This window comes from Aquarana catesbeiana, linkage group LG08 (genome assembly GCF_042186555.1).
Source record: "Aquarana catesbeiana isolate 2022-GZ linkage group LG08, ASM4218655v1, whole genome shotgun sequence".
Classification (NCBI taxonomy): Eukaryota; Metazoa; Chordata; class Amphibia; order Anura; family Ranidae; genus Aquarana; species Aquarana catesbeiana.
In genome coordinates, this window is record NC_133331.1 from 274214515 (window position 1) to 274236135 (window position 21621).

General features: G+C 41.5%; 1 protein-coding gene across 3 annotated transcripts in view; it reads right to left on the minus strand.

The window, feature by feature from the left end:
- Positions 1-21621, minus strand: part of RAD9A (RAD9 checkpoint clamp component A) — a 215201-nt gene that overhangs the window by 167793 nt on the left and 25787 nt on the right. For 2 of the 3 annotated variants that reach the window (XM_073597287.1, XM_073597288.1), the window contains exons 3-5: positions 12636-12706; positions 11984-12103; positions 7362-7476 (exon numbers count right to left, since the gene is read on the minus strand). In XM_073597287.1, the coding sequence (XP_073453388.1) occupies positions 7362-7476; positions 11984-12103; positions 12636-12706 (306 nt within the window). The remainder of the gene's footprint in view (positions 1-7361; positions 7477-11983; positions 12104-12635; positions 12707-21621) is intronic. The other variant, XM_073597289.1, reaches the window with a different exon arrangement.

A 21621-nucleotide genomic window follows, 5' to 3' on the forward strand; every position in this document is an offset into this window, starting at 1 on the left:
CTGATTGGAGGTTTGTTTTGTTTAATAAATGTTTAAATGTAAAAAATTTTCTGTATCACTTATTACTTAAGGTTGCTTTCACACTGGAGCGGGCATGCGTTGACGGTAAAACGCTGTTCGTTTTAGCGGCGCTTTACCGTCATTTTAGCGGCGCTATTCGGCTGCTAGCGGGGCGCTTATAACCCAGCTAATGGCCGAGGAAGGGGTTAATTGCACCCATTCAGCGCTGCTGCCGAAACGCTTTGCAGGCGCTTCGGCAGCGGTGCGCATTCATTTCAATGGGCAGGAGTGGTGGAGGAGCGGTATACACCGCTCCAAAGATGCTGCTTGCAGGACTTTTTTTTTAACATCCTGCCAGCGCATCGCCTCAGTGTGAAAGCAATCGGGCGTTCACACCGAGACTGCAGGGGAGCCGTTTTGCAGGCACTTTTTACAGGCGCTATTTTTAGCCCAAAAGCGCCTGAAAAACGCCCCAGTGTGAAAGGGGTCTGTTAGAATTTATGAGATGAAGGGAAAAAAAAAAAAAAAAAAAAAAAAAAAATCGGCCTAATATATCGGCCCAAAAAAAAAAAAAAAAAAAAATCGGCATCATATATCATATATCGGCCATCGCGATTTCTAAATATCGGCATCGGCCAGAGAAAAACCCATATCGGTCAACCTCTAATCTCAATTACAAGAAACGACTACAAGCACTAAGTTTATACTCGCTGGAGAAGAGAGGCTAGAGAGGGGACATGATAGCGATTTACAAAACACCTTAATGCTGATGCCAGTGTAGGTAAAAAACTAAACTACAGTCTCAGGGAGTGTAAGAGGACACATGGCCACACAGTGAGATTGGGGCAGCAGTTTAACCTTAAGCTGCACAGGGGGTTTTTCACTGTCAGTGCGATAAGGATGTGGTCTCTTCCACAATTAGTGGTGACAGTGAAGAGTATTGATATTTTTAAAAGACTCTTGGACGTGCATCTTAAAGAACACAGCATGCAGGGATATGGGAAATGATTATAGACACTGACACATGTACACCTACACAGCTTGAACTGGATGGACTATTGGCTTTATTTAACCTTACCTACTATGCAATTGAAAACCAACTTTTTTTTATACATCCTATATCCCACATCATTGGAGGACTAGGGAGACTTCCAGGATTTACCATATCTGGCATGGACCTACTAGCAGCTGTTGATGGTAGGAAACCTCTTCACTCTCCTGATGACACTAGCAAAAGCTGAGGTATGGTGGTTGTTGGCCAACAGAATGTTTGTGGTCATGGTTTCTTGTAGACAGCAGTATAACCTGAAAATCTAAAAATTCCTGTGTCCATCAGTGGATGATGGGATCCCAGAAAAACGAAGAGTCAGATATGGAGGAATGCTTCCCTCAAAAGGGCCCATTTTTCCCCCATCCACTTTTTGTTGGCGGAAGGCAATGCTATCCAGGGAAGTGGCCTGCAGAAAGCTGGGATAAAATGCTCTGCCTTGCAAAGATATGAGATACGTAATCATTTGGCTGGGTACAAGGAGGATTTAGTCTGTGGGACAGATAACTTGGGAGGAAGAATCAGGATGCTCTCCAAGCTAGTGTCCAGAATCAGTCAAGTATTTCAGGGGCTGGGAGAGGTTGAGAAGATATCTGGAAATTTATAATCCAGCCAAACCTCTGGAGTACCTCCAGGAAGCAAGGTCCCCTGACAGACAAGTAAGGATGAGCTCAGACGTGTTCGCACAGCCCACGTGCAGAGGCCACCAGGAGGTCTGCGCTCCGCTAATCACAGGCGGTGAGACATTTCCCGATCTCTGCAGCCATGCATCGGGACAATGTCTCACTGCCTGCGATTAGCGCAGCACAGTGCCGACTTCCTGCCGGGCTCTGCACGTGGGCTGTGCGAACACGCCGGAGCTCATCCTTACAGACAAGTACTCACCTGAGTCAATATCTAGACTAAAACTCTGTGGCCAGTCTAAATGCCAAGACCACAACCAGGAGTTAACACTGGTGAGGTAGAAAGACTGGAGATGTGGAGATTATCCACTGACACCAAAAATAACTTCTAATCCATAGAAGCCACTACCAACTCAAGGGAGGAATTTAATATGGAATTTCCTGAAATGGATAGAAAACAGAGGGCTGTAAAATCCAAAATTGTTCCTGAGGAAAAACAGGAAAGTTTCCTAAATGGGTAATCTACCTTCATCACTCAGGGCATTTCTATTCTTTGAAAAGAATGTCCTCAAATCCTCGATGGTTAGGAATGACCATGGAATAGGGTTTGTGCTTACAGAAGCTTCTTAGCGGCAGAGCCCCAATCAAGTGAGGAAAAATGTCCTGTCTTATTAAGGATATGTCCACCTTTATTTCCTCTATTTTGGTTGTTAGGGTGGACTGGCACATGGATATACCCTCCAGGACCTTCGCTGTGTCAGCTGCTGCATGCTCTGTAGGGGAAGTTATAGGGGAAGCCATCTTGCTCCTCGTGGTCCCACTCCTGTCTCCGGTATCTGTCCAGGGATGAGGAGGCTGTGTTGTTCCTCTTCGGCGGGGACATAAGGGTATAGTAGACTCTAATCTTCTGATTATCGGGCAAAATGTTAGCTGTGGGTGCTCAGGATATCGGTTACGAGGGAAGAGATAGTTACGTAGAGTCGGAGAACTGCCCAGACTACACAGGGAGCACTGGTAAGATTGCGTGGGTAGAAAAAACTGACTCCGCGCCAATGGTGACAATAATTTAAAAATGTCAAAAATAGAAAATAAACAAGTTTAGGTGATGAAAAAAATAAAAAAAATATATAAATACACATAACCCAAGCTGCTCCCCAGTTTGAACATAAATGATCAGATGGTAGATATATAGATAGGGGGCACTATTGTTTATTCAAAAAAATATATATAATAAAAATAGATTATTAAAGTGCAACAAATGCCGGGTAGGCACCCACAAATGTAAGCGGCCATTTGGCTTTTTAATGTTATCCTTGGCATTTTAATAAAAGGTTTTACACTATGGAGACTTTGTTTGTTTCCCATATATCCCCTGCTTGAACGATTGGGATCGGAGGGGTTCGTGCCTAATCATCATCCAGTTATCCAGCCGTCCATGTGTGCAGGCACAATCCTGCAAAAGCGCTAGTGACTCTTTTTAAATAAAGGGGTCATTGGTATCTGGTAAGCAGATATCCATTTCCACAAGGTGTATTTTCTCCTTTCTTTTGGTGAAGGAACGTTTGTATCTATCAACAGCAAGGAACTGGCACATCTTGGAAGATATCACTTTATTTTAGAATGTATTTTTCACTGTTAATTACTAATAGTTTTACTATTGCATTGCTACCATTGTGTTGGTTTTTGTGTGTTATGGTTCAATCCCACTGTTAACATTTATATAAATCTATGTTTCCCCTTTTTTTCTCAGTACACAAGATTGTGTGGGACTTGGTGTCACCTTTATTCGGAAAGGGGTACCACTTGTATGTGGACAATTATTACATAAGCGTGCCACTTTTTAGTCACTTGTTTGATCATGGAATTGGCGCATGTGGCACCATGCGATCTAATCGTCGGGTCTTACCCCAGCGGCTTGTAGATTCCGGTCTTAGGCTGGGGTAGAGAGCCTGCTTGAGATGGAATAATTTGCTCGCTGTGAAGTGGAGGGATAACAAAAATAAGAATGGTTTCATTCTGTCCTCCCTTCACGCAGACACAACGGTCCAATTTCAAACGGCGACTGGTGTTGTGGAGAAACCCCTCTGTGTCCATGAATTTAACCTTAATATGGAAGGAGTGGACCTCAACGACCATTTGTTGGCGCTGTACCCAATTGCCCGTAAGGCCAGATGCTGGTATAAAAAACGTGTCTGTATGTTTATTCCTATTGGCTCTGCTAAATGCTTACGTGCTATACAAAGCTTCAGGACGAACTCAAAGAGATCATCACAGCCCTTCTGTTTCCAGACGGTGCTGTGGCCCAACTTCCCAATCCAAATGCAGTGAGCCGGCTGCATGAGAGGCATTTTCCGTATGTCCTCCCTGGTACCCCTACCCAAAGAAATCCCCAAAGATGATGTGTCTGTAGAAAGCGCAGATATAGGTGTGACACCCGCTTTTATTGTCCTGGTCTTTGCATTAGTGAATGTTTCGAATGCTCCCACACACTAGTGGAGTATTAGTGTAGGGTACAGCATTGCACAGTCCTAGGGCACACTTACACAGGGTCTCGAAAAATGAGATGGCCATCACAATTTGAGAGACCCTAATCTGGAACGTTTACAATTTATATAAAAGTTCAAAAAAAAAAAAAGTTGTGGTTTTAATTTTTCTTCTCTCTCCATTGTTCTCTTATGTCTGCTCTCTATTGTTCTATATCTGTTGTTCTCTCTATTGTTACTGTATTTTGGAACTGTAATGTTTTATCCTTACTATGTTTTATTGTATAGGTCTTACTGTTATACTGTAATGTTGCATTGTTTTATCGTTAACTATCATTTGCTTAGCAGGTGCGCCATTCAGCTGCAGCACGGGTTTATTTATTCTGACAGCAACAGCGTTTGCTCCCACGATACGTAAAGCCGTGACTCCAGCGCTGTAGGAGGTGATATTACCATCACAGTTAAAAAAAACAAGAGTATTGATGCTGAAGCAGAGGCGGAGGAGCGATTTGCTCCTAACATTAGGGGCAGATTGCCCCGATGCTTCGGCATTCATTTTTTAGGCACAGATTGCTTTAAAAAAAATCAATGAATGCACCACTGGTGGTGAAATCACCTCCTACAGCGCTGGAATTTTACTGTGTAAAAAAAAAAAAAAAAACTGCAACATCCACCATTTTAATCTGTAGGGCCTTTGCTTTAAAAAAAAAAAAAAAATATATAAAAACACACATTTCACATTTTTCAAATTAATTAGAACCCCCAAACATACATAATATTTATATGTTCAAATTCATTTTATAGCAGAAAATTTTTTTTTTTCATGTAAACAAAAAGGGTCAAAGAGGGCTTTGCCTTCAAGTGGTTAGAAGAGTGGGTGAGTGTGACATAAGCTTCTAATGTGTATAAAATGCCAGGACAGTTCACCCCCCCCCCCCCCCCAAATGACCTCTTTTTGGAAAGTAGACACCCCAAGCTATTTGCTCATAGGAATGTTGAGTACATGGAATATTTTATATTTTGCCACAAGTTTTGGGAAAATGACAAACTTTTCTTTTTGCACAAAGTTGTCGCTAAATAATATATTGCTCAAACATGCAATGGGCATACCATGTGTGAGACTTTTTGGAAGCCTAGCCGTGTACAGGACCCCAAACCAAGCACTGCATTCGGGCTAAAAGGTGTAAAATTGTGATTTTACTCCTCACTACCTATCACAGTTACGGAGGCCCTGAAAATGTCCAGATAGCCCAACCCCACCCCCCAAATATCCCCATTTTGGAAAGTAGACACCACAAGGTATTTGCCAAGAGGCATGGTGAGTATTTTGCAGAAAAGAAAAAATGTATTTTTTCAATTTTCTAAACTTTGTGACAAAAAGCGAGATCTGCAAAATACTCAACATGCCTCTCAGCAAAAAGCTTGGGGTGTCTACTTTCCAAAATTGGGTCATTTGGGGGGGGAGGGGGTTGTGCTATCTGGGCATTTAATGGCCTCCAAAACCGTGATAGGCAGTGAGGAGTGAAATAAAAAATGTACGCCCTTAGAGAGCCTGAAGGCTGTGTTTCGTTTTCGGGGTCCTGTACACAGTTAGACTGCTAAAAAGTACCACACCACATGTGGTATCCCCGTACTCAGGAGAAGCAGCAGAATGTATTTTGGGGTGTAATTCCACATATAACCATGGCATGTGTGAGCAATATATAATTTAGTGACAGGCTCAACATGCCCCCCAGCAATTTCCTTGGGGTGTCTACTTTCCAAAATGGGGTCATGGGGGGGGGGGTTGTACTGTCCTGCCATTTTAGCACCTCAAGAAATGAGATAGGCAGTCATCAACTAAAAGCTGCGTAAATTCCAGAAAACGTACCCTAGTTTGTAGACGCTATAACTTTTGCGCGAGCCAAGAAATATACGCTTATTGGCATTTTTTTACCAAAGACATGTGGCTGAATACATTTTGGCCCAAATGTATGATTAAAATTGAGTTTATTGGATTTTTTTTAATAACAAAAAGGTAGAAAATATTTTTTTTTTCAAAATTTGTGGTCTTTCCGTTTATATCGCAACAAATAAAAAAATATCGCAGAGGCAATCAAATACCATCAAAAGAAATCTCCATTTGTGGGGGAAAAAAAAAAAAAATGCAAAAACTTCATTTGGGTACAGCATTGCATGACCGCGCAATTACCAGTTAAAGCAGCGCAGTGCCAAATTGTAAAAAGTGCTCAGGTCATTGAGCAGACAAATCTTCTGGAGCTGAAGTGGTCAATAATGAAAGCTTGTCCCTGGACTACCTCCCTCTCATTCAGGAGGGAGAACAGAAATCAACAGAAGACTCCACCCACTACAGGTTAGCAGTGCCAGATACATACAGGAGTCAAGCAAAATTTCATAGTGGGATACACCCAGGGGTCAAGCAGGGTCCCAAAATGGGGTTCAGAGGAGTCCATAAAAGAGGGGAATTGTTTCCAAGGCTTCCCAAGAGATAGAAAATTATCACCTTGTACAGTACACACATGAACATCCTCAAGTTACACTTCCTGACAGCATAGGGTTCAGCTTGTCCACAGGTTAACATGGAGGGGGTGCAGGGGTGATAAATGACCATGGAGAAAGGCTTGCTAGAGCAAACCAATTATTCTCAGGTCTCAGTCATGCCATCAGTGCCAGCAGGCTGAGAATAAATAAAACAAGATGAGTAAAAGCTTCCAACTCCCTTTAAAATAGAATGGGTTGCTAGGAGAGGGGCCAGACCTTTAAAGTTTTGTATGATTTGAAAGGGAAAATCTGCAATGTAGTGGTCCTATATCCTTATAAAACTGCTATAACAGAGGGATGGATTAAAAAAAAAAAAAAAAAAAAAACACACACATAAATCCTAACCCCTTTGGAAGACAGAGCAACAAAAAATTATCTAGCAGAAAATCCTGTTGAGGGGGTTTTAGTAGAGGGGAAAACCCCTGCCACACCTAATCAGGGAGCACTGCAATCCACAAGAAGCGGAGTGCTGAAGGAGGTGTAAGGGGAGATCTGCACAAACAGCCAGAAGTCAGCTAAGCCACAAGACCACCTCCAGTCAGGGATCCACAATCTGCTTCATTGTTCCTGTCTTGCACTACTTTGTTATGCATCAAAATTGTCATATCTTCCTCAAAAAAAACACCACACACCTCCATATTTTCATATATACATATAGATACTAACCATATTTGCAAAACAGCTGGATCACCAAACGACTACTGTTGGTGTTCAGATTTATAAGGCATTTTTCCACAGTCTTCTCCAGTGATGGCAAGGAGCGGAAGACGCTGACCACTGACTGCGACAAAAAAAAAAAAAGAAGCAATATGACTTTCAAAAATAACGAATGTAACACAGGCAGAGAGCGGCTTTGTCCCTGCATGTAGGCTACATCGTAGCACTACACCCGCCTCCTGCCTGCACAGTAAACTGTACTATTCTCTGAGCGACAGAAGAGTGGAGCAGGGGAGCACATCAGGACATCAGGTTGGGAAGGCATCGGTTGTCAATGCTTTCTTGATCTTTGTTATAGTGACCTCAGCCTGGGTTTACACAGGAGCGGTGCTGGAAACCGCATGTGCTTTGGACAGGAATCACACTGCATTCCTGTTCAAATGACATGAGATTTGTTGCATTGTGATTTGAGCCCATTCATTTTGTATCTCACCACAAAGGTTTCAGTAACTGGCATCAGTGTGTACTTGAGCACAAGTATCGGTACTCGTAATTGCCACTACAAAACAGGTACTGGCGTAACCCTAGGTGTGTACTCAGTATAGACAATGTGTCAAGGTGGTAAAGATATATAGGTTTTATAAAGATAACAGGGAAAACATTTGTGATTGTTAGTTGTATGCACAAGAACACTATGCTGTAGGTGAGCATACAATATACTATCCGATGTGCAATTTCTGCACAATCTCCTTTAGGAAAACTTTGTAATATATGGACAAACCTAAACATTAAGTAGTATCTAATCAGGCAGGCCTTTGTACTACATAGTTGGTGGTAGATCCAAAAGCTATTTTACAATCAGATTGTATAGTTTATGATAAGCTGGAGGCTGCCCACAGATGGATCCGTTTTTTGTTTTTTTTTCAGTCCATCTATGGGCAGCCTCCAGCTTACCGTACACCGCGTGCAATTCTGCCAGGAAATGCACTGTATTCTTGTTCAAATTGCATGCAATTCTTTACAGTGCGATTTGAGCAAATTTATTTTGTATGAGCTCAAATCACACTGTAAAATATTGGTTTTAGGCATTGGAGCATTTGCATGAGTACAAGTACTTGTCCAAATGCTTAGTATCAGCACTGATACTGGTATCAGTGCAACCCTAGTACACGCTATTTTTTCCTCAGCAGGCTGAACAGATCCCTGCATCCATGCAAACAAGGTAGATGGAGAAATCCCACCTCTGTGCTATTGTACTCTGACAGCAGGACTCCTCCACCGTCAGAATACAATGATCAGCGCTGCAGCCAGCAGATTGAAAGAAGTTTTTAAGCAGGACCAAGATCAGCTTTAGCTAGTTCTTGAGCACCATTTACAATCTTCAGAAATCACCCCTAGGCAGCCAAGTTACTCATTATTGGCTGCGAACCAAGCTGTCATTGTGTACTTTGTGATCATTGTAATGACCAATCACAACTGTAAATAGCAATACTGGTGCACTCTGCAACCATCACATATGTTTTTGTGTGCTGCAAATGCTTCTACTGGCTCCGCAGGGGGGGGCACATTTTGGCATCCTCGCCCTGGGCACTGAAATACCAGTTTCTGCCACTGGTTAGTTGTTTTTTTTACCGCAGGCACTAAAACTGGAAATACAGTGCATATGTCTGATGCCCACCGAGAACCATTCTGTCGTTTGGATAAATGGACATAGTACATTTTACTACATAGTTTATATCAACCACTTATGGCACGAAACAGCAAAGTAACAAAAATTCTCAGTTTTACCAATAACAGCATTTCTATGAATCTTCCAGGACAGACATATGAGAGGATTGGCTCTTCCCTCTAAAGAACACACAAGCCAACAGATTAAAAACCTCCATCGCACCTCTTTGTCCTTGAGTTGAGTTTAAGAGTAGAACACCTTTACTAGTGCACAAAAGGGAAAAAAAAAAATTGAACTCCACTTAAACTCCAAAATAAAGGGTGGGAACTAGGAATGCGGTCCTGGAATATTCTTAGAAATAATGTTACCAGTAAGGCTGACAGAGAATTTTCCAAAATCATCTTCCAGAACAGTCAAACGAGAGTATAAATCAAGTAAAAAAAAAAAAAAAAAAATACATACCTTAGGGCAGAATGACACGCTGCAAAACTATTCTGCCAAAGGATAGGTCTTGTTGTGAAAGGACCTGCACCCTGTAATATCTGAGAAAGGTATTTTGCTTAAGCCAGCCACACATGGATCCAAATCTGTCCAGTTCAGCAGTGACCAACCAATTCCATGTATTGGCTAGCTGGGTGTCCCCAAGTCGACCAATTGACTTGTATGGAGTACAAAAAGCCTGTCAGGTTTTCCAGAATGATCAGTGCCACCAGCTATAGCTGGCAACACGGATCATTGTAGTATGCTGACAGGGAAGGCTCCCTGCCAGCAGAACACAATAGCACCGTGGGACTGATTCCCAGATGCACATCGAAATGTGTGGATATTAGAAATCTACACGTTTTATCCTTAAAAAAATAAAATCAAATTTAAAAAACACAGGCATAAATGGTCTTAGACCCTGTAGCAACTCTGCAGATCTAATCCACTTAAGTTCTTGCACTCGGTCCACGACGTTGCCAGGGAACGTGTGGAATGTGCTTTCACAGAAGCTGGGAGCCAACAGCTGTCTACTCTATAAACGAAAAGGTAATTGTGTCCCTAATCCATCTAGCTACTAAACCCATAGATGCCTGGAGGCCCCATTCCCTGGTCCACTGAAAATAGCCAGAAGGTGCTTGGATCCTCTGAAATCCTTGGTCTCCCAACTTCTTTAGTAGTAAGAAGTTACGTTAGGTAGGTGCATTATATCCAGCCTCAAAATAATCCTATCCTGGAAAAAGTCCAAAACAGTCAGAATGGTGGGAAGGAATTTCAGTTTTTTCCAATCAGAAAAAAAAACAAAAAAAAAAAACAAAACACCTTTCAAACCCTAGAGTAAAGTTTCCTTGTTAAGCGTTTCCTGCTCACAAGGTGGTAATAACTCTCTGAACAGCCCTTCTCTCTTAACAAGAGCCTTTCAGGATCCATGCCACCAGATGAAGAAAAAAAAAAATTGGTTCTACACCCAAAGCCTCAGACCCTGAAACAACTGGTCCTTCCTTGCTAGCAACAGGAAGGGTGGGTGTATTAAAAATCTCTGTAGGTCAGCGAACCAGGTCATCCTTGGCCACCACGATTAGGCTTAATGTACACGGGACGTTTTTTACAACCTCTCCTGAAGGATTTAACTTGACAGATAGTAACCCACATTTAAAACAAAAAAAAAAAAAAATTTTTTTTCTTCAAAACAGCCAAAAATGAAAAAACGCCTGTAAACAAAAACGCGGCTAAATGCGAGTAACCGCGTTTGGCGTCTGAACTCATTTTTTTTGCCTTCAAAGAAAAAGCCTATAAACGCAACTGCCTAAAAACGACAGTAAACAAACCTGTGTATATGTATACATAAGATAACATTGGATGAGTTCAGGGGCAGTTGAAAAAAGCATCCAACTGCCTCTGAACATCAGTTTACCAGTAGCAGTGTACATGAGGCCCAAGTCTGCACTTGGACAGAGAACATTTCTGAATGACTCTTGGAATTAAAGTGGTAGTAAAACCTTATTTCTAACTTGTACCTATAGATAAGCCTATAATAAGGCTGTAGGTACAGTGAAAATCTCCAAACCTGCACTGCTTACAAGGTATTCACAATGCATGTAGCCAGTGACGTCACCGATGCATGCTCTGAGAGGACGGCATACCTGTGCCTTCCCTTTAGAGCTCCGTGCCATGGCTCCTGCGCGCATGCACAGGAGTGATGTTATCGTGGCTAGGCCAATCAGAAGGCTGGAGCACTCGAACCCGGAAGGAAGACCGGGTGAAGATAGAAGCTCGGTCAAGGTTTATTTTTATTTTTTTTTTTTAACACAAGGGGTGCGGTTTACTACCACTTTAAAAGGTCAGTGGGAGAAATACAAAAGCCAGATCCAAAGCCAAAGCCAGAGCCTGATTTTTTTTCTCCTCTTTTTATTGGTTGAACTAGATGGACTTGTGTCTTTTTTCTTCAAACTGACCATGTAGATCAAACTCCCAAGCCTCCCTCCACCTCTAGAGAGAAAAAAAAAAATCAATTTCCTATTTCTTGCTGCAAAGCTATCAAAGCGTTTTGTTTTTTTGGGTTAACGAAGAGCAAATCCTGTTCCCTTAAAGCATGTTATACGACACAGGGCTTGTGTTGAGTCATTTGGCCCCCTGTATCACCTGTAATACCTGTCTGATCCTGCCAGTTTCTACCCTCCCCTCTGCACTGACGCTAATATATCAGGGCTGCTGAGCTCTGACACCGGAGTCAGTGCGTGCCTCTGTCATACGCAGCTCTGCTCTGTCTCCTGTGCCCCCCCCCCCCCCCCCCCCCCGAGTGTCTGCTCAGGTCCTACCTACATAGGATGCAGCTAAAGCAAGTGCCATGGAGGAGGCAGAAGAATCCCACGCTCCATGAAGCAGGGCCTCCTCCTTCCAGTCCATCTGGTCTTTGATGATCCCTGCATTCTGAAAGGATGAATTCAAATTTTTTTAGACCTGCGCTGTGGAATATGGTTACCTTCATGTAGATCTTGCAGTGACATGATCCCCCAGTGACCTCAAAGCTGTGGAAGAAGAGGGGCGCAAAATTGAAGCAGGCATAAGCCGATCTTGAGGAGTTGACTGAACGCAGGCAGAGCTGATGACGGAATAAAGATAATTTTCATAAGTGGTGATAAATTTAATTTAGAAAGTTCAAGTATTTAGTTTTCCTACAGTGATATGCCAAGCAGGCAATAAAAAATAAAAAGCACCACAACCATGTCAGAAAGACCATAAATACTTACTTACACTCAGTGGCTCCTCCCACCGACCCCTATAGCAATACAGGGCACATTATTGAATGACTTAGCACTACAGGGGACATAGGAGACTGCTGAAGTGGTGGTTACCAAAACAGACTTTGTGGAACAATTTGTCCCTCAGAGCAGAATTCAGAGGTTCAAGAAGCAGTAGAGGCAAGTATTTACAGTTTTATTTGCAGATAACTTCTGTTGGGACCTTCATTTGAATGATGAATGATAGCAAGGACTAATGTATATGCAAGGACTGTGCTCATGGTAAAAAGCTGGTAAGTGCAACATACAATCATTGATGAAGGTCAAACATGGCTCCCAAGGTTTTTATGGAGAACAAGAGTGTTGAATGCTTTTCAAAGTTCATGCACTTACCCCATCATCCAAAGGCTCAAAATATAGCTCTTCTCCGATTCTTGAGAGGGAGTGAATCGCACGCCCAAGGGCTAAAAATAAACAAATATTACATATGTAAGCTATGAAGCTAATATGACAGTCCTCAAAACGGATACTTCATTTCGGGTGGCTGTTTACTGATAAATACATCAGCATTTTAAAACATTTTTTAAAAGGACCTAAAGACCTAAATTGGTAACTGGTCTCGGTTGTTCAGTTGAATTTGGGAACAATCTAATGTCTTTCTGGACCATGACAGGTCCTCTTTATTGTATAGATCTGGGATCCCAATATACCCCATATCTCTCCTCTAGCCTTTAAAGCATCTGATCCAACTGAGACAATTGCACAGGAGAGTCCAGTAAAGGCAGTGGGAAGAGGGGGGCCCCCCTCAACATTTCTCCTGCAGAAGCAGCACTTTTGCTTGTGGCGTGTCTAGGATTAAGCCCAAATACTCTAGTCGATCCATCACACCAGAGCAGATTTCTGAGGGTTCAATACCCAACCAAACCTTTTCAGGACCTGCACCAACTGATGGATACTTGTGGGTTGACGTACTAAAAAAACTGGAGTGTGCAAAATTGGGTGCAGTTCTGCATAGAAACCAGTCCACTTCCATTTTTATTTTTGGCAAAGCTTAAAAGGGATACTAAAATCAAATTTTTTTTTTTTTTGAACAACAAAGGAAATTGATAATTACCTGCTCTGTGGGGTATCCGAGAAGGAGTATCTGGGCTGCGCAAAAATCACAGAGCAGCCCAGATCCTCACAGAGCAGCCCAGATCCTTCTCTTCTCGGATCCCCCACCGGTGCTTCTGGCCTCTCCCTCCTGACGAGTGCCCCCACAGCAAGCTGCATGCTTTGAGGGCACTCGAGCCAAGCCGCAGCTCCCTGTGTCCATCTAGCCTGGCCTGCCCCCCCTCCCTTCTCCTCATTGGCTCACTTTGAGTGACAGCAGCGGGAGCCAATGGTGCTTCGCTGCTGTCTCAGCCAATGAGGAAGGAGAGATAGCCGAGTCTCTCGTGCAACATCACTGGATCGAGACGGGCTGAGGTAAGTATTAAGGGGGCTGCTGCACACAGGTTTTTTTGTCTTAATGCATAGAATGCATTAAGATAAAAAAAAAACCTTCTGCATTTACAACTACTTTAATTGAACAAGCTGAAGTTAGAAGCTGATTGGCTACCATGCACAGCTGCACCAGATTTTTCACTCTCCCGTTTTAGTAAAGCAACACTTTGATGTCAAGGTCCAAGCTGGTTGCTCTCTGAAAAGCAGGTCATCTAGGTATCCCACAATTGTAACCCCCCACCCCGAGCCCTCAAACTTTACATAGTTGGTAAGGTTGAATGAAGACAACAGTCCATCCAGTTCAACGTGTGTAGAAAAATTAATTTCCCATTTGCCCCTATATTGTTTACGCTAACATGCACAGTTCCACATCCTTGCCGCCCTGACAGTGAAAAACCTTCTACGCAGCTTAACCACTTCAGCCCCGGAAGATTTGGCTGCTGAATGACCGGGCCATTTTTTGCAATTCAGCACTGCGTCGCTTTAACTGACAATTGCGCGGTCGTGCAACGTTGCACCCAAACAAAATTGACATTTTTTTTTTCCCACAAATAGAGCTTTCTTTTGGTGGTATTTGATCGCCTCTGCGTTTTTTATTTTTTGTGCTATAAAACAAAAATAGTGACAATTGAAAAAAAAAAAAAATATATAATAATATATATATATATATATTATAGCAAAAAGTACAAATTTATATATATATATATATATATATATATATATATATATATATATATATATATATATATATATATATATATATATATATATATATATATATAAATTTGTACTTTTTGCTATAATAAATATCCCCATTTTTTTTTTTTTTTAAAAAGCTATTTTTTTTCTCAGGTTTAGGTTGATATGTATTCTACATATTTTTGGAAAAAAAATAAAAAAATATAGCAATAAGCGTATATTGATTGGTTTGCGCAAAAGCTATAAAAATGATTGTAGATCGGCAGCTGACTGTGTTTTAGTGCCACATCCAAATTAAACTAGACAACAAGAAAGATCCCCTAATGGTGGACTTTTAAGGCACATACAAAAATATATATATATCTAATACAAGGGAGAGTCTCTCCTCTCTCCTTCCCTCATTATCATTGGATTAAAGTATAATATATATATATATATATATATATATATATATATATATATATATATATATATATATATATATATATATATATATATATATATATATATATATATATATATATATATACACATATACATACACACACATACTGTTTTGTGAAAGAAATCTTACTTTCATTTGGGTATGGATATAGAATAATCTTCCAAAATATTCAAATTAATGTTCCCCTCTGGAATCAAGAACCTATCTGGTAGACAGACCGTGTCATTGTTGCTGTTTTTAATTAGAGCTATATGGAATGCCAAGTCATCAATACAGTGTTAACGTAAGTGTAAGAAATATGGAGATCACATTATGAACTGTCATACATATATATGTATTCAAACGCTTATTGTTGTCTCTTTCAATATATCTTTCTAGAATAGAAATGTCTCTAATTTACACCCACCCTTGAGGAAGGCGGTACATATACTCCGAAACGCGTCGGATGCAAGAGTACTGTTCTAACAGTGTATATATACACCAATGTAAAAATGTCTAATTTGCATTCCGAATAATAGATGTTACACTATTGCTATGTTTTTATTGTTTCAACTCAATAAATTATATTTGATATATTTTTTTATATATTTTTGTATGTGCCTTAAAAGTCCACCATTAGGGGATCTTTCTTGTTGTCTTGCGCAAAAGCTATAGCATCTACAAAATAGGGGATAGATTTAAAGCATTTTTATTATTTATTTTTTTTTTTTACTAGTAATGGTGGCCATCTGCGATTTTTAATCGGGACTGCGACATTATGGCGGACACATGACCCATTTTTGGGACCATTGGCATTTATACAGTGATCAGTGCATTTTTATAGCACCGATTACTGTAAAAATGTCACTGGCAGGAAATGGGTTAAAACTAGGGGCGATCAAGGGGTTAACTGTGTTACCTAGGTGTTTTTCTAACTGTAGGGGGAGGGGACTGACCTAGAGGTTCCTAGCTAATAGGAACTGTCACGCCTCACAGAACAGAGATGTGTGCGTTTACACACACACTTCCCTGTTCTGCCTCTCGTGGCCGCGATCGCTTATAGCAACCATCGGCCACGAGCATCGGCACCCCGCTGTGCAGCGGGCGCACGCCTCCAGCAGCGCGTGCTCGCCTGCTATCCTGATCCCGCAAGCCGACGTATAGCTACGACAGCTCGCGAGATCGTGCCGACCTGCCGCAGTAAAATGACCCTAGCTGGTCAGCAAGGGGTTAAGGTTAAACCGCTTCTCTTCCAGTCTCATCGTGTGGCCCTGTGTCCTCTTACACTCCCTGGGACTGAAAAGTTTTATACGTACGCTGGGATCACCGTTGAGATATTTGTATATTGCTATCAAATCTCCTCTCAAGAGTCTCTTCTCCAGGGAGAAGCCTCTAGCTGTGCCAAAGTAGCGCAAAACTACTGCTGCTGAATGCATGTGTTCTCACTGAACCCAAAATAGGGTTCATGTATATATGCAATGACATTGCACACAGGCTGAGACCTCCCTGGTGGTGTAGCAATTCAGACCATGCACACAATAGCCATTGCCCCAGTACTAGGGAACACAGGAGGAACACGACACAGACACTCACCGCTCCTAGCCACATTGGGCTTATGGCAATCTTCACCCCTTAAGGTGGGTGCGCCCAACAGGGCCTTCAGTGACTTGGCTCCTCCTCAGGGGATCACTTCCCCGGACCTGTAGGAGCACCCTGCCAGAGAGGTCACTGCTGGCAGAACGGCCACTGAAGAAGAATCTTCAGGGAGAGATGCCACAAGCACAAAACCCAAAGATAATATAACGGAAAAAAACTGCGCTAAAATGAGATCAAAGCCAAATAAATGCAAACATATTTCATGAGTCCATATAAATGATTAAACAGATGTTGTTATCCCTCAGAGGGAGATCAGAATATGACATGCATCTTCATCCCAAGCAAAGGTGACATCACACTCAAAATCCACCGCAGAAGATAGTGTTATTGATAGGACAGTCCTTCACCTATAAAACCGCCGCCTCTTACCAGCTGTTTTGATCTCTGGTCAGGAGATCACATGCGCCTTTTGGCTTATAACCCAGCCACAGTCTCAGGATGAAGCGATATACCATCAGTTCTCTTCCTCTCAAAACCTTCTCTATTAGCCCACAGACAGCATCTCAAATGACAGTCACCAGACACATAGAAGAGAAGAGGGCCCCCATAGTGTAAAAAACGTAATATACCTTTATTCATTAAAAGAAATGCACTTACACACATCCAAATGTATATGGCATCAGATGCTATTCAAGCCGGCCGGCTCTCTCAAAAAGAACGCCCGTAGCTTCCGGGACTGCGTGTTGCGTTCAGGTGGCGTCAGCACGCCGCTCTCCCTACGCCGTTTCGTCAAACCTGACGTCGTCCAAGGGCACAGACGGCGTGCTGATCCACCACCTTATATGCTTAGTATTCCAGGAAGAGAACGCCCAGTCCTGAGGTCCGAGCAGTCATGATGCAGATGCCGCCATGTTAGAAAAGGGCAAATGCCAATAAACTAACAGGGGAAAGCCGCTGTTATTAGATAACTTCCCTTGAGTAGGAGTATGCTCTAATTTCTAACTATTTATAAAATGTGAGAAATTCATCAAAACCAGATTATCTAAACCATACTTTATGTTGTTAAAAAAACGATAATTACATTAAATCTATAAACCAGAATGGTGACATCTAGTGGTCAGACTCTATATGGTATGGCATCTGACATCTTTATATTATTAGTCATACCATCAGGTTATCTGAGGTTAAAATTGAAAAACAAAAAAAATTAATTTGTTTTCCCCAAACGTGGGATACAAAATTCGTTGACACGCTTGTGCTAAAGGGAAAGAGAAAAAGGAAAAAGAAAAAAATCTAAACTATATGAACTTAACCATCTTCGGCCTATTAAACCATTAGTGAAAATGTAATTGAGTTCAATATGAGAACTAATCATAACAATCCAATAGGCCTAGAATAGAACATGACCATACAAGCATCATATAACTTATGCAATATATGGATCGTTCTTCAATAATTACAAAGCACTCTTAAAAGAACTTTTTTTTAAAAACTTTTAGCAAGAGAGGGCCCTCCCTTAATTGTAAAACATAAAATCAAGCGTAAGTGAAAAGAACCCGTACATCTAGGGAGCACAAAATAGAACCGTTCATCACATGTAGCTCCACTGGAGTTGTATATTTGCTTCAATGTCCATGCGGGCTCCAATACATAGGCAGAACCAAACGTGCTATGCATGTACGTTTAGGGGAGCACATCACTAACATTAAAACAGGCTTCAAATTTCATTCAGTTTCTAAACACTACGATATGGTTCATAATCGCAACCCGGCGAATACAATCTTTCTAGCTATAGATAAGTATAATGCCCACTGGAGAGGTGGATTTTTAGTTAGGGAGCTATCCAAGATGGAGATGGCGTAGATCCATAGGGTGCGCTGCTATACCCCGTACGGCCTTAACATAGACACAGATGTTAATGCCTTCATTGATAACAGTTAAGGTCAATATATGTGAACTAGTCCTGAGCTCCTTGTAGCACTGCGGGGGTGGGTGTGAGGGGGTTCTTTTCACTTACGCTTGATTTTATGTTTTACAATTAAGGGAGGGCCCTCTCTTGCTAAAAGTTTTTTTTTTTTAAAGTTCTTTTAATAGTGCTTTGTAATTATTGAAGAATGATCCATATATTGCATAAGTTATATGATGCTTGTATGGTCATATTCTATTCTAGGCCTATTGGATTGTTATGATTAGTTCTCATATTGAACTCAATTACATTTTCCCTAATGGTTTAATAGGCCGAAGATAGTTAAGTTCATATAGTTTTGATTTTTTCTTTTTCCTTTTTCTCTTTCCCTTTAGCACAAGCGTGTCAACGGATTTTGTATCCCACGTTTGGGGAAAACAAATTAATTTTTTTTGTTTTTCAATTTTAACCTCAGATAACCTGATGGTATGACTAATAATATAAAGATGTCAGATACCATACCATATAGAATCTGACCACTAGATGTCACCATTCTGGTTTACAGACTTAATGTAATTATTATCGTTTTAACAACATAAAGTATGGTTTAGATAATCTGGTTTTGATGAATTTCTCACATTTTATAAATAATTAGTTAGAAATTAGAGCATACTCCTACTCAAGGGAAGTTATCTAATAACAGCGGCTTTCCCCTGTTAGTTTATTGGCATTTGCCCTTTTCTAATATGGCGGCATCTGCATCATGACTGCTCGGACCTCAGGACTGGGCGTTCTCTTCCTGGAATACTAAGCATATAAGGTGGTGGATCAGCACGCCGCCCGTGCCCCTGGATGACGTCAGGTTTGACAAAACGGCGTAGGGAGAGCGGCGTGCTGACGCCACCTGAACACAACACGCAGTCCCGGAAGCTACGGCGTTTTTGAGAGAGCCGGCCGACTCGAATAGCATCTGATGCCATATACATTTGGATGTGTGTAAGTGCATTTCTTTTAATGAATAAAAGGTATATTACGTTTTTACACTATGGGAGCCCTCTTCTCTTCTATGTGTCTGGTGACTGTCATTTGAGATGCTGTCTGTGGGCTAATAGAGAAGGTTTTGAGAGGAAGAGAGCTGATGGTATATCGCTTCATCCTGAGACTGTGGCTGGGTTATAAGCCAAAGATGACCAGAGATCAAAACAGCTGGTAAGAGGCGGCGGTTTTATAGGCGAAGGACTGTCCTATCCATAACACTATCTTCTGCGGTGGATTTTAAGTCTGATGTCACCTTTGCTTGGGATGAAATGCATGTCATATTCTGATCTCCCCCTGAGGGATAACAACATCGGTTTAATCATTTATATGGACTCATGAAATTATGTTTGCATTTATTTGGCTTTGATCTCATTTTAGCGCAGTTTTTTTCTGTTATATTATCTTGTTCAGTGTGGGTATCTCACATTTCTAACTGCTGCTTGATTTTTATACTCATATTTAATATAATAGACCGGTGAATAATTTCACCTGTCTTAATATTTTTGCTGACAGCGCTGTATTTTTACACATATTACATCACCCAAAGACACTAGCAAAAACATACTTAGGTTAGCTGTAATGGGTTATGCCTAGGCAACACACCCTGCCTCTTATTGGCCAGTGTCCATTCAACTGAGGGTAGCAACATAACCCAAGTAGTCATTAATATGAAGTACTGTGTCCTGTGATGCAAGTTTAAAAACGTAGAACTAGCCATGGCCAACATCGACTTTAGCAATTGCTAGTTGTCTGGAACTGACCGGAAGTGGGAGCGGGTACCTGTCAAAACCAAATACCCACTCCCTCCCTAAAAAAGTGCCAAATGTGGTAGTGGTAGACGCCCTGTCCTCTAAGAGCAACCTCATCAGGGACAGTGACCTCTACAGATGAATTGCCTCCCTGCAAGATTATACTTCTGATCATCCTTGTTCCAAGCAATTCTTTGAAATGTAAAATGGCCGTCAGGTTTTTAGCTCATTCTGTAACCCCATTATAGAGATTTTACCCAACATTCTGCCCCTTTGAAGTCCATATAATAGGAGATGCAGCCCCCGCCCCCCAAGGAAATAAAGGTTCAGCCATCAAAAACAAATAACATTGTCAAAAGTTCTAACCCTTCCCACCCTAGTAAAATAGGTTTGTCCATGCCCTTGTTGGAGAGATTTTATATTACTTCCTGTCCTAAACGGTGAAAATCTTACCAACAGATAACAGAAATGTTAATACAATCCTAACAGAGGTTGTAACCCTTCTCTGCTCTATTTAGACTTACTACTACAGCCGTGGCCAAAAGTTTGAGAATGACACAAATTAATTTTCACAAAGTCTGCTGCTTTAGTGTTTTTAGATCTTTTTATCAGATATTACTATGGTATACTGAAGCATTTCAAAAGTGTCAAAGGCTTTTATTGACAATTACATTAAGTTTATGCAAATAGTCAATATTTGCAGCGTTGACCCTTCTTTTTTTTTTAAGACCTCTGCAATCCGCCCTGGCATGCTGTCAATCAACTTCTGGGCCACATCCTGACTGATGGCAGCCCATTCTTGCATAATCAATGCTTGGGGTTTATCAAAATTTGTGGGGTTTTTTTTGTTCACCTGCCTCTTGACGATTGGCCACATGTTTTCAATGGGATTAAGGCCTAGGGAGTTTTCTGACCATGGACCCAAACTTCCCATGTTTTGTCCCCCAAGCCACTCAGTTATCACTTTTGCCTTATGGCAAGGTGCTTCATCATGCTGCAAAAGACATTGATCAGCACCAAACTGTTCTTGAATGGTTGTGAGAAGTTGCTCTTGAAGGATGTTTTTGTACCATTCTTTATTCATGGCTGTGTTCTTAGGCAAAATTGTGAGTGAGCCCATTCCCTTGGCTGAGAAGAGAATCTACACAGGATGGTCTCAGGATGCTTTACTGTTGGCATGACACATGACTGATGGTAGCGCTCACCTTTTCTTCCCCGGACAAGGTTTTTTCCAGATCCCCCAATCAATCAGAAAGGGGATTACGGTAATCAGAGAAAATGACTTTACTCCAGTCCTCAGCAGTCCAATCCCTGTACCTTTTGCAGAATATCAGTCTGTCCCTGATGTTTTTCCTGGAGACAAGTGGCTTCTTTTCTGCCCTTCTTGAAACCAGGCCATCCTCCAAAAGTCTTTGCCTCACTGTGCGTGCAGATGCTCTCACACCTGGCTGTTGCCATTCCTGAGCAAGCTCTGCACTGGTG